Source organism: Oryzias latipes, chromosome 15, assembly GCF_053564925.1.
Source record: "Oryzias latipes strain Hd-rR chromosome 15, Olatipes_Hd-rR_3.1".
NCBI lineage: Eukaryota > Metazoa > Chordata > Actinopteri > Beloniformes > Adrianichthyidae > Oryzias > Oryzias latipes.
In genome coordinates this window covers 9483685-9497347 of record NC_136251.1, presented here as the reverse complement: position 1 = coordinate 9497347, position 13663 = coordinate 9483685, and the positions used below count along the sequence as shown (strand labels likewise).

General features: G+C 43.4%; 2 protein-coding genes across 2 annotated transcripts in view; one reads left to right on the top strand and one right to left on the bottom strand.

Annotated features, from left to right (window-relative positions):
* Positions 1–13663, top strand: part of LOC105355301 (uncharacterized) — a 41962-nt gene that overhangs the window by 20089 nt on the left and 8210 nt on the right. The gene's annotated exons all lie outside the window — the stretch shown is intronic.
* LOC101171769 (uncharacterized) lies at positions 11398–12746 on the bottom strand. The gene is made up of 4 exons (XM_011484103.4): positions 12639–12746; positions 12515–12567; positions 11996–12430; positions 11398–11917 (listed from the first exon to the last, which is right to left on the bottom strand). Exons 1-4 carry the CDS (start codon positions 12665–12667, stop codon positions 11436–11438), a joined length of 999 nt encoding a protein of 332 aa, XP_011482405.1. The 5' UTR covers positions 12668–12746; the 3' UTR covers positions 11398–11435.

Below are 13663 nucleotides of genomic sequence, written 5' to 3'. Positions count from 1 at the left end.
CAAGAAATGTGTCACAAGTCAGAGCACAGTTGTCGCGCCCTTGTGATTTGCGCCAGCAGATTCACTCACATGCAGAAACACATTTGAACGGTTGTAATCACAGATTTGAAGTTGTAACTAAATGAACACAAATGGGAATTTGTCAGTTCTGATTTTGTTTGTCAAACTTTACAGCAGAAGATTTTTACACACAGATGCAGATTTTTTGCGCACAAGTTTTCACACTCTATTTTACAACTTCTCACATCAAATCTACAAGCTCGCCCATTTAGACACATTATTACCTCCATAAACGGCCACTATGTCAGACCCTCGATTCCAAACATGCTAGATGCCATTGCCAGGGTAACCAGTGAATGAACTGGGAGCCTAAATATGGAGAGGAAAGCTGACCAGGACAACGTATGAGCCTTTTGGACAGCCAAATTAGACTGTTTTCAGTTATTACCACACTCAATATTTGCCACATTTTATTTGTTGCAGTTGCAGCCCAAAATCACACAGCGATGCAGCAGATTCCACGGTGGAAATCCAGCATTGACGTGCTGAACAGCCCCTTTCCAGAGAAGCAGATCCAGCTAAATACTGTAGGAAAATACCTATTCGTCTGGCAGCTTTTTCCTAAATGTGTTCATGCATCGAGGATGGATGACAAGGATTCAGAAGAGTAAAGATTAATACATTTTATTTCCCTGACAGAGTTTCTAAAACAAAGTTAAACTGATATATCCGGGTCCTCAAACTTCAAAGTCTGCAATGCACACGAATTACGCATGTCTGACTTGTAGACAGAGAAAAACGAAGAGAGAAAACAAAGGCGCTTTCTGAACAGAAAGTTTTTATCGTGGTGCGCTGGATCCCTCCCCCGTGAGCATAGAGCCGTCGACAGCTGGACTGCCCACTTCTTTCGGTCCATATTTGGACTGGCCTTGGGGTCACTTCCTTTGCTCAGGCAGATGGTTCTTAATCTTGTTCATGACAATATTTGATGTTTTCAGCACAACCTCCCTACCCGATACTGCAGACAAAGAACTGATGTCTCCTCACCCGTGGGAAAGGAGGTCTGGCTGTGCAGCCACGGATTTATCTCAAGGAATGTCAGAAGGAGTTAACTCTTACAAGTTAATGAAAAGATGGTTTTAGCACACACTGAACGCTGGAGGTTAAAACTTCAATGTAATAAAAGATAAAACAGCAAACACACATTTCTTCAATACTCAGCAAACCAGGCTGCAGTTTATGCCTTAGTCACAACTACCCTTACAGGTGGATACGTGCTGTCTGCCGATGAAAAATGGACAGACCTGTATGGGGCATGCAGGTGGCCCTCAGGAAATTCTTTAATTTTAGACCAGTTGGTGAATCCACTACGCAAATAGATCCAGTGCTGATCCTTACATGCAGCCTGACTTTTACAAAAGAGGAAATTGGACAATCAGTGTAGTTCGTGTGAACATCCCACGGTCACTAATCCATCAGCTGTTTACCCTGTGAGTGCAGCGTTTGTGTGTGGTCATTAAGGAGCCAGTGCTCGCACCTCACTAACGACTAAATTGTATAACATTATCACCCATAGGTCATAAGTGTGTGTAACTTACAATTATTCTTCAAAAAGTTTACAATACACTTGCCAAATGCATGACAATGGTACATTCCATCCTTATGACATTTCTCAAGGTGGCTGCACAACAACAAGGAAACTGTAAGACACACCTGCTCTCCCTTTAAGATGTGGCCAGTCCTCTCTACGACCCTCCATGGTCCCGAACACCCCATAAAACCTGCAGCACCCCTACAGGTCAACCTTGCATGGGTGCATGTGACTACAGCATTAACCAAGCTGATAAAATGGTATTTAAGCCAACAACATTGATCCTGTGTGAGCAGGTCCCCAAAACTGGGGAAGTTGTGTGCCATAGGAGGAGCAGACTGAAGTTTTAAATCATAGAAAAAATATTGTTTATAAATATTATTCTATGAATTTAGAACTAAACAAGATTACTCTTAATGTACGTAATTGATGTACATTAAAAATAAACAATAAAATCTACGTGATAATTTGATTATATATTTTTCTTCTCTCTATTTTTTATTAGATATAAAGTCCTTCTTTCAGGACATTTTTTATTTTCAATCTTCACTATGATTTGGGTAGTAAAGATTAATCTACTTAATAGATCGATCAATTTTTATTCCTATGATTTAACCAAATCAATGTTTCTGAACAAAGTTGTTAATCAAATCAAATTGAATCAATCTAAACAATAATAAAATCATTTAAAATTTAGGAATTTAGGAAAATTTAGGAAATTAATTTAGGAAAATACCATTTGGATTTATGCACTGAAGATTTATTTTACTAACATAAAAACGACAAAGTGAGATCACAGCAGCCAACCACACATGTGGCAACAAAAATAATCAAAAAATCATTACAGTCCAATGTGTGGAAACACTTTGAATTTAGCGAAAACCTGTGCCCATATAGTACCAATGTATTTATCTCTGAGACACAGTGGTTGAATTCTTGTCTAAATATCTCGATTTCGAGTTAGTGAATCTGATCAAATTGGATTGTTGAAAATGAACCAATATCGAGTTTGAATCATATCGTCAACCACAACCTATGATGGGAATCGAATTGTGGATCAATAAGGCGTTACAGCCCTACTCTTCAGAGTACTCTTACAGGTGTTGAATCAAAATGACTCAATAACTTAAAATACTTAAATATATTTTTATAGAAACTTATTAATTTAGAAAAATGCCAAAACAGTTAATAGTCAAAATTCCAGTAACCTTTGCATGGTGTTAGCACTTTTGTTACTCAACCGGAGTTCATGGGTCAGGTGGACCCGCTAGGGCAGGGGTGGTTGAACAAGTATGACACAAAGAGCCAAAATTTTTAACTGTGAGAGTCAAAGAGCCACAGCACGCACTGACCTGCCAATAATAATAATAATAACTGCTTAGATTTATCTACTCTAGTCTTCAGTGCTCAAAGTGTCCATTATTCATTCACACTTGGTGATGGTAGCTACTGATGCAGCTTCAGCTGCCGTGGGACAGGCTGACAGAGGTGGGGTTGCCAGTTTGCTTCTACGGCCCCATCACCTGGACATTAATACACATTTACGCACCAGTGGAGCCACACTGGAGGCGGGGAGGGTGAAGTGCCTTGCCCAAGGACACGACAGCTGACTGAAGGGAGCGGGGACGGACCCTTTGATCATTGGACGACCCGCTCTACCGCCTGAGCCGCACTGCCGCCAAGACATACACACAAACACGAATTAAAGCCATAATATTTCCCATAACACAATCCTCTCCTTACAGTACAACAGCAAGTACTGCACTTGTGTTAATTTCAAGGAAAGTGTCCACCCTCAATACACACATCAAATACAGCTTAGCTAGAGTAACAGAGTTAACCCTAGAAGTCAGATACCCCCTCCTCCGCTGTGTTACTGAAAACTCTCTTGCGTGACATGACAGCATCACACTTGATTCAGGCTCAGCAGAATGTTCTGTTTTGTGGTTGGGGCACCACCATTCTTCAAACACATCTGAGTGCCACTCCCAGCACTGCAAGAAAGGCATCTGATTCCCACTGTTCCTCAAAGGCACAGACACTGAAATGTCTATCATGTCAAAGAAAATCACTGGTATCCAACGCCAAATCATTTTGCAGCTGTATACTATCCCCAGCTTTATTCCATATCTTAAGTTTTTAATGCTCGGTTCCGGGTTACACAGCAGGACGCGTGGCGTGCCTCTCTGCGAATACAACCATCTTCAAATTACTTAAAAAGTTGATTTTCTCCAAAAAAGAGAGCTGACCATACCCCGAAGAAAACCCAGGAATACGAAGACCTCAAAAAGACTCTTGACATTTTTCAAGAAACGCTGAAAAGTTTTATGGAACAAGTGTCAGCTAAGCTAACGCCACTTTGGGAAATGATGGAAGAGTTCCGAAGATTTCGGGCTCAAAACGAGCAGTGAGAAAACCGGGTCGAGATTCTGGAGAAAAGACTGGACGATGTGGAACAGCAAGTAAAGATGAATAATGTCATTCTCACTGGAGTACCAATCAAAACTGGAGCGAAGCTAACAGCAGGAGCTAGCACTGCTAATGCTAGCGCTAGCGTAGCTAGCAGTGCTAATATGGAGATCGGTGCAGAGTCTCTGGAGCAGCAAATACATTCATTTCTCACATCTAAAGGGATTTCCCTGGATCTCAATACCATCGATACCTGCCACCTGCTCCCCAGGAGAAAGGAGACGGATAAACCAGTGATCCTCATCAGGTTTGTGAATCACAAACACAAGCTATCTTTGATGACCCAAAGGAAACACCTGAAAGGTTTGGCTGCTTATCTGAACGACCATCTGACCAGAAGGAATGCTGAAATCTCAAAACATGCACGGCTTCTCAGGAAGCGTAAGCAGATTGAGAACCCTTGGGTTAAAGGCTGCAGGATTTACGTCAAACTGCTCGGTCCAGAGGACCGGTCCAAGGTTCTGATTGTGAACACCATGAAGGACTTTGAGAAGTGTTTAATCACGGTCGTCTGAAACAACATGGAGTAATAAACCAAAGAGCCAAAAAATTTCAAGATATATGACACCTGGATTCCTCACTTTCTCCATACATCTGACGTCACCTGAATAACAGCAGAGCTCTGACCTGCAGACAACCTGACCTCAACTTTCAGCGCAGCTGACATCAGCTGAAGAAGGATATGGACCTGAATCTAATGTCTGCAGACATAACATTGAAGAGAACTATTAACTGTTTAAACCCAGAAGAACAGCTGTTATCAGTAAAAGAAGAAATACCAACCTTGGACAATCAACAGTTATGGACCCTTTTTATTTTTCCCCTACAGCATTACTTTATTATATAAAAAAAAATACAAAAGAATATTTAAAAAAGTAAAACAAATGATTAATCACTTATTGAAAATTGTTAAATTGATCAATGTTTAATGATATTACTTCACTTGCTCCAAAAATTGATAAATTGATTCAAAAATCTTTTCTAATGTAGCATAATTTTGCACATGTTTTTAACTTTTGATACTTGATGAAATTTTGGTATTAAAATTCCTGAAACAGTGTTGTGTCTACTTTACTGATATAGTATTATGTTTTATTCATATGAATGGCTTTTATAAGTAACATAATCTGCATATATTTTAGATGACTGATCTGCATTTGCCATGTTGATTTCTAGAATAGTTATTTTTGACGTAATACTTAAGTAATTCATCTTTGTCATGTGTTTTATCGATATCTTAGGATTTTTAATTCTGTCTGATAAAACCTAGGAACCGGATATTGATAAATCATGTAATAAAATGGTTACAGTATAACGGGGTGGGATTATATAAGTTCGCTTCCTTCCACTTCCTTTCAAGCAATATTTATTAATATGTCTCATTATCCTAAGTTTGATTAGTTACTGTATGAATGTATAACTGATGATTATATTGCTGTTGTGTATTATTTCTACTTAATTGCTTGAAATAAACCATTTCAAAAAAAAAAAATGCTCCTGGTTGGGGATCCTGTCATCTCCTGCCTCCATTTCTTTGGCATGAAGACAGTTCTTGACAGCCAAATTGCTCTTGTGAGCCAATTCTTGCTGCCATTGGGCTGTGCATCTTCTGCAATTGGTGCTTAAATTTAGAATCTGACTGCATTCTATGAATTTTATCTCCCAAAGCCTCAGATCTTAAGGCCATGTCACAAGGTTGAGCCACACTGGTAAATGTTGCTACAGGAAAGAGGGCAAGTTTTCAGTAATATTGCAGTTGTGTGGGATCTGAAGAGGCAGAAAACCTAAGTAACCCCAGAACTAGTGAACTCACTTTTAGGTCTGTAATTGGTCCCACATACCAAAACAGTGTTTCAGAAATAATTATCTTTTTAATAGTAATGTCAGTTTTGGTTTAAATAAAAAATTCCCTTTTAAAGTTAGCACAAAACCCACAACTTTATAATTACCGTTTACTGGGCCTTTCCACTGTTCATCAGCACTAAAGTGATAATTCCCATTTCTTCACGAGCTTTAGACTGAATTAGCAAACATTACAGGAGAGCCATTTAGCACTTTTGATTAACTGAATTTTTTTTTTTAACTTGTCCTGTCCAACAGCTGGGCAGACAGATGAGAGCTGAAAGCCTCTTGTGTTGGACATATTTTACTTTTACAACAGGGGTTATGAATCTTCTGACAAACCAGAGGTATGTCTGAATAAACCCCTTTTGTAATCGAGGCCAGGCTTTATTCATTTTAATTATTTTTGAAATTCTTTTGTGTTGGACCGAACGGAAGAGGAAAGAAGGGAAGAAGAGAGAGGGACGTTAGAAAGAGGAGGGGGGTAGGAGGGTGATCATAGGAGGGGGGTAAAACCATGAAGCAGCATAAAGCAACAAGCTACTGGATGTTTATCATTACCATAAGGTACAGATAGAATACAAATCTCAAAGGGGCGGGGCCTGTCCACACCCACACTCAAATGTTATAAACACACCTGTTAGCTGCAAAAATGACCACATGTCAACATGTACACAAAACAGATAATGTTCACACACGCATACTTATGCCTACTAGCCAACTAGTGCGAGATATTTCATTCATTCACACAATTTGTTAGTGCAAAGGTGAGCTAACACCTGTGCTCAGTTGAGTGTCTCTTCTAAAATGGATGATGGAATGTGGGAAGAAGGAGGGGGAGCAACCAGCCACCCCCACACCCAGACCCCCGCCGCAGCAGCCCCGGCAGCCAGAAGCCCCCAACGCCACGCGGCAGCAGGCAGAGAAACAATCGCCCCCCGGGCGCCCACGCCCGCCACCCAGGCCAGGGCCAGCAGGGCCACCAAGAACCAGAGAGCAGGGATACATGGGGGGAAAGAGAGCGCCGCCCCAGCCCAACCAGGAGAGCAGCCCCCCCGCAGCGCCAGGAGGGCCCAACGGCCCCAGACGAGCACCCCATCACCACCCAGGTGGTCCGGGCATCCCCCCGCCCCAACCCCAGGTACGAGCCAGGACCCCCCAAGGGAGAGCCGCTCCGCGCTCCAGGCAGCCACCCACCAGGGCCACAGATGGTCCAGAAAGGTGCAAGACAGGGGCCAGCCGCCCACGCCCAGGAGGGCGGCACCCCAGAGAGAAGGGGGGGCCCACAAGGGTTGTTGTAGACATGGCCCGACCAAGCTCGGCCACAGATGGAAATTGGCAAGGCCCAGCACCCGGTGGCAAGGACCAGAACCCACCCCGCAGGGACACAGACACCCCCGGCCCAGGTGTGATATGATCCCCAGTTTCTGGGCTTGACAGAAAGCTCAGGGATCCCCCTCCCTGCGTGGGGAGAGCACCGCCGGGCCCAGGAAACCGGCACCCAGGGGACACAGCCGCCATTGCCAAGGGCCCCGCACGCCCTACCAGGGATGGGGCAGGGGACAGATGGTCCAAGGTCCCACCTTCCTTGCGACATGACTGTGTGTGTGTGTGTTAGTGAGGGTGTGTGTGCATGTGTGTGTTTTTAGGTTTGAATGTATATTTTGAAGATTAAAGGGTGTGTGCACTAAGTGGGTGAAGTTAAAATTGGTGGGTAGGGCACTGAGGGGACATCTCTTGATTCCTCACAGTGATGTCCCATCACCCTCCCCACCAAGGGGCCCTACAATGTCTAAGGTGCAGTTAAAATTGGCGGGCATCTGCTGCTTGCTGGCAGTGATGTCCAAGCACCCCCCTTACCAAGGGCCCTACATGTCTAAGGTGCAAATAAAATCGAGAGAGGGGGGGCCCACTCCATACAGCAAGCATGGGAGGGGGACCACTGCCAAGTAGCCCCCCCCCCCCCCCCCAAGGCTCAACGCTGGCTAAACCCCCCACCCCCTCACCCTAATATGACATTATATGAGGAAGGGGGTAAGTTGGGGACAGCTGGTAGACGCTAACCCCCCCCCCCCCCCCCCGGAGCAAGCCCAGGCCCCCACCCCCAAGCGCCAGCCTTGGGAAAGCTCCGGTCAGGCCTCGGTCCCGGGGCAACCGCCAATTGCCTCAGCGGAGACCCCGACCCGCCAAGTCCCCAGGGTCCCGTACCGATAGTGGGACCCTCCCCCCGCCCCCTAGAAAGCCCCCCCCCACAGGACGGGGCCGACAAGCCCCCCACACCCCGCAGCCCCAGCGGATGACACCCAGAGCGACCGGGGGCCCCAAGAGGGTTGCCCCGCCCCGTCCCAGAGCCAGGGAAGGGCTGATCCCAGCCCCAGGTGTAGACGGCCAGCCCGCCCGGCGCCGCTGGACCTCCCCTCCCAAGCAGGACCCCACGCCAACCCCCTCGGCACAGGCAAAGAGACCCTCCCCCAAGCCAAGCCGAGCCACCACTCAGCCCCCCCCCCCCCCCCCCCTCCCCACACACACACACACACACTCCCCACACCCAAGCCCAGAAGACCACGCAGCACCCCAGCCCGCCCCAACCAGGCCCCGGACCCGGCCCCCCGACCAACGGTGTCCCCACCACCCCCCGCCAGGCACCGGACGCCCCGACCCCACCACGACCCACGGCAGAAAGGCAAGGAGCAGCGACGACCAGGCCCCCCACCCCCTAAGTCATGGAGTTAGCTATGGGAGACCAGAGAGACTGAATTCTTTCAAAGTTGCTTGAACCTTGGGCTGACATTTTTTCCAAGCTGATATAATCAAACAGCAGATTTCTGTGTTGACTTATATTTATATTTTTCTTGTTTATCCAATTTATTAAAATAGTTTTTTTAGCAATACAAAGAGTTATGAAAATGATAGATACTAATCCTCTTTCTATATCGATGGCACTCATGTCACCAAGCACACAAAGTGACGTTGAAGCCGTGATTGGAACCTTAAGCCAGACTGATAGATCGGCACACACCTGCTGCCAGAGAGCCTGGACAGGTGTGCAGAACCACAGTGCATGTAACTGTCGGGTAGATTACTGTCACAGTGCTGAGAAATGTCTGAGTTACTGAGACCCATTTTGAACATCCTCTGTCCACTGTAGTAAATTCTGTGAAGAGTTTTGAAATGGATTAGCTGCAGATTTGGACTTTTTGTCAGTTTAAAGGTGTTTAGACAAAGTTCTGACCAGAAGCTTTCATCTGTGCTAATGCTCAAATTTGCATCCCCTTTTGTTGTTGGAGGTGAAATATTATTATCTAAATTGCATAAGAGTTTGTATATTTTAGAGAGAATTTTATTCAGTGAGAAATTAATCAGAGAGGTAACTACTTATGTTAGCTTTAAATCGGTGTCTTTATATTTAAACTGTTTAGTAATAATAGATTTAAGTTGCTGATATTCCAAGAAATTATTTATTCCATGTTTGTCTTGAAGTTCCTGGGGAGTTAAGAATCTTTTATCAATAATTAGGTTTTCTAGTAGTATTACGCCCCCTTCTTGCCAAGATGGGAAGTGTATCATTTTTTTGTTTATAAGGATGTCTGGGTTGTTCCAGAATTGGCGAGTTAGATATTTTTAGAAATTCCCACCATGCTGTTAAAGTAGCGTTTATATTTGTACTTTGGAAACAGTCTTGTGTTTTAACTCTTTTGCTGATAAATGGTAGATCTGACCGGTTGATCTTTCCACATAACGCCTGTTCCAAGTCTAACCATGAGTTGGTTTCTGGATTATTTTTTAACCATTTTAAGATGTATTGTAATCTATTTGCCAGAAAATACCTGTGGAAGTTAGGTAATTCTAAGCCTCCACAGCTTTTTGCAGATTTTAAAGTTTTAGACTAATTCTTGCAGGTTTATTGTTCCATAAAAAGCTTGATATGGATGAGTCTAATGTTTTGAACCATTTTAGTGGCGGTTGTGTGGGAATCATTGAGAATAGATAATTAACTTTAGGTAAGATTTTCATTTTAACCGTGGCTACCTTGCCCATAAGGGACAGAGGCAGGTTGGTCCAGCGGGTTAGATCGTCATGTATGCTTTTCAGTAATGGGGTGTGGTTTAGCTGCACCAGTTCTGATAATTTGGAGGAAAAATAAATACCTAGATATTTGATATTGCCTGATTTGACTGGTATTGTGAGTCTTTTCTCCGCATTCCTGTTCAGTGATAATGAAACAGATTTGTTCCAATTAATTGAGTAGTCTGATAGGCAGGAGAATTCATTAATAATTGTTACCGTTTCATTTACAGAACATGAGATATTCAAAAATAGTAATATGTCATCCGCATAGAGACTAATTTTATGATGGCTGTGTTTAGTTTTAATTCCTTTAATGCTCTCATTCTGTCTTATTGCTGCAGCTAGAGGCCTAATAAATATAGCAAAAAGAGAAGGAGAGAGTGGGCAACCCTGTCTTGTTCCTCTTCTGAGAAAAAACCTATTGGAAGTCTGTTTATTAGTTCTAACTGATGCATTGGGGTTGTGATATATTTTAATCCAATTGATGAATGATTCTCCAAAACCAAACTTATGGAGGGCAGCAATCAGGAACTCCCAATTTACTGTCAAAAGCTTTTTTAGCATCCAGCGATAGTATGGTCATTTCCTGGTTTTTAATGGTGGCAAAGTCTATGTTAACGAGTCTGCAGACATTGTAATCAGAATTACTGCCTTTGATGAATCCCGTTTGATCGAGGTGAATTATGTGCGGAGTGATTTTTTCTATTCTGTGCTAGGGCTTTGCAGATAATTTTTACATCCGCATTGATTAAAGAAATGGGGCGATAGCTTGATGGACTAGTGGGATCTTTGGTTTTAGGACAATTATGCTGGCGGAGTTCATGCTAGGTGGCATTGATTGGCTCTCATGTGACCGTTTTATTAAATGTGCCAGCTTTTCCCAGAATTTATAAAACTTGGCAGGAAAGCCGTCAGACCCTGGTGCTTTACCATTAGGCATAAGCAAGAGCTTCATTAAGTTCAGACAATTAAAGCGGTTAGTCTAGGTTTCTCATCTGATCTTCACTTAATCTGGGTAGTTTATTTTATCTAGAAATGAGTAAATGCTTTGCTCTGATGGGTTTATCTGTGATGTGGATTATTTTTTGGAAAAGTCTTTAAACGCAGTATTGATTTTGACCAGATCATGAGTGACATGTCCTTTTGTCAATGAAGGAAGTGATTGAATTTTTATTTTAAAATAAGCAAGTAATTTTCCAGATTTGTTTTAGTTTTCAAATCTTTCAAGTCTTGGCCTTTGTATTTTAAATTGTGTTTGATGTCATTTAACTGAAGCTTTAAATTTTTCAGGGCGCCCAGAATGTGTTCCTGTGCAGAAGCAGCATAAGCAGTAACTGAAATTTTTAATTTTGGCACATTTCAGTCGCCAAGCCTGGGAGGAAAACATTTGTCAACATATGGAAATAAAGAAAATCACGGAGAAGAGGTTTGAAGCATACCCATGACTCAATCATGTTTATTAGCGTTAAGATCTCTGGGGATGACCATGGAAGACCTTCTGCTGAAGCTGCTGCTGTTGAGGACCTTGGTCTTCAGAAACATGCTCCTTCAAGTAGTGGATGGATTGGTAGTAGTCTTTGCCCTTCTCATGGTTCTGGCTGAAGGTGGTGTAGGTGCCAGGAGGGTACAGACCATACAGGAGCCTGTAATCAAAGCCAGGATAAGGAGAAGCCCAGAAGCCACCAAGTCCTTGGCCTGGAACAAGCACGCTGGTGAAAGCAGCTCCAGGCTGCGCCGCCTCAGCCGGGTAACCAAACTCTTCCGTCTGCTGCTGGTAGTTGCCAAGTTCAGCTTCCTTCACAATATTGGAAGTCTCTCCGGACTGGAGGACAGGGCCAGCTGGAGGGGCAGGGACTGGTGGCAGGAAGTCACTGGAGCCCACAGCCTGGGCATCAGCTGCTGCTGCTTGCTCAGAGAAAGATGGAGGAGCAACAGCCCACTGGGTTTCTGGACAAACAAGACACTTGTCAGAAAGGGGAGGATTCATGGAAATCAACATTCACAGCAGCTTTTTAGAGGAGTCACCTGGCAGAGCAGCTTGAGCAGGTCCTGGCTGTGTGGAACCAGCTCCTTCATGCAGCACAAACACAGGGGAAGCAGAGCCAACCATTGCTGGGCCCGTCTGAACAAACTGGGAGAAACCAGGAGCCTGCACAGGGACCTGAACTGCCTCAGAGACTCCTGCTGCAGGAACACCGGAAAACACAGGAACAGTAGATCCTGTCTGAACAGCCACAGGGTATCCTGCCACAGCAGAGCTCAAGCTGCTGCCTGATGGAACCATGGGAACAAACTGAGGGACACCAGGATTCTGCACAAACACTGGAACTGGCTGAGAGACGCCGCTTGAATGAGAGCTGTAATGCACAGGAGCAGAGCGGCTCATCTGAGCTCCTCTGTGGGAAGCAAAGTTAGTTGCTGCTTTTTGGTCACCACTGCTCTGATCTGTGGATTTGGAGCCTGAAAGCAGAAAGAGCACAAGTTCTGAAGAAGATCAACATCCATTTATGATGATGTGTCATCAAAAGAGAATGAAATGATCACCTTTGGCAGGAAAAGCACATGATGGAACAACCAGCAGAACAAAAAGGGAAAACCTGAAAGATTAAAAACATTAATGAAAAGTTTTGTTGATTGTGCAAAAAAAAATAATCCTGCTGTGTCCTACCCCAGGAAAACCATCGCTGTCTCCATCATGAAGGCCACAGTACTGAAAGGGTTATAGGTGAAGGTTTATCAGTGTTAGCAGAGACCAGTCCTGACCAATCAGAGCTTAACGGATTAACAACAGACAGCTGCTGGGGAAAGTCTTCCAAAGAGACAGAGCTGCTTTTGTTGTTGTAGATTTCATGTCATTGTACAAACAATAATTTACAATGGGATAACAATATACACTTTAGAAATGATAGCAACATTTCTGGCACTGAAATGGATTGACAACGTTACACCACTTAAATCTTTAATAAGCTCATATTCATGTTGCTCTCTACACAGCATTAAGAACAGACACTTGGACTGTAGACCAGATGTTTCATTAGAAATCAAGCAAATATTTCAACTTGACCACTCTGTGGTGCATGTAGCATTTGTGTCAGTACCAGCTCATATGGGACCTACAGGAAACGAATCTGCATACAAATATGCTAAAGAAAAAAGCTTCAATGCAGGAAAATATTGATGTAAATATAAGGCTGAGGATCTTATCTAAAAAACTGTAAATCAATGATGTGAAAAACGGTGGGAGGAAGGATTGAATGAATAAAGCTTTATTTATATAGCACTTTACAACACCTTCAGGGTTACCAAAGTGCTTTACATTAAACGGAAGACAGAGGAAAGTTTAAAATTAGGCAAATTAAGAATAAAAGTAAAAACAGCAATGACAAAAAAACAGTCCGCAACAAAATGCATAAAACCTTTTTTTAAATGTTAGATTCAATCACTATGCCTTTTATTTGGAATAACAAGTCTCACAGAATTAAAAAGGAACACCTTATCAAACATAAATCTATTGGAGGACTATCACTACGTAATTTCAGGCATTATTATTGAGCCTCAACTATTAGAACTATTTCCTTATTACTCGATGAGACAGACTTACTCCCTAAAGGGCTGCAGATGAAACGGGAGGAATGCCACCCTTATTCCATCAGTGCAATACTGCTATCACTTTCTCCATTGACTAGTGCACAT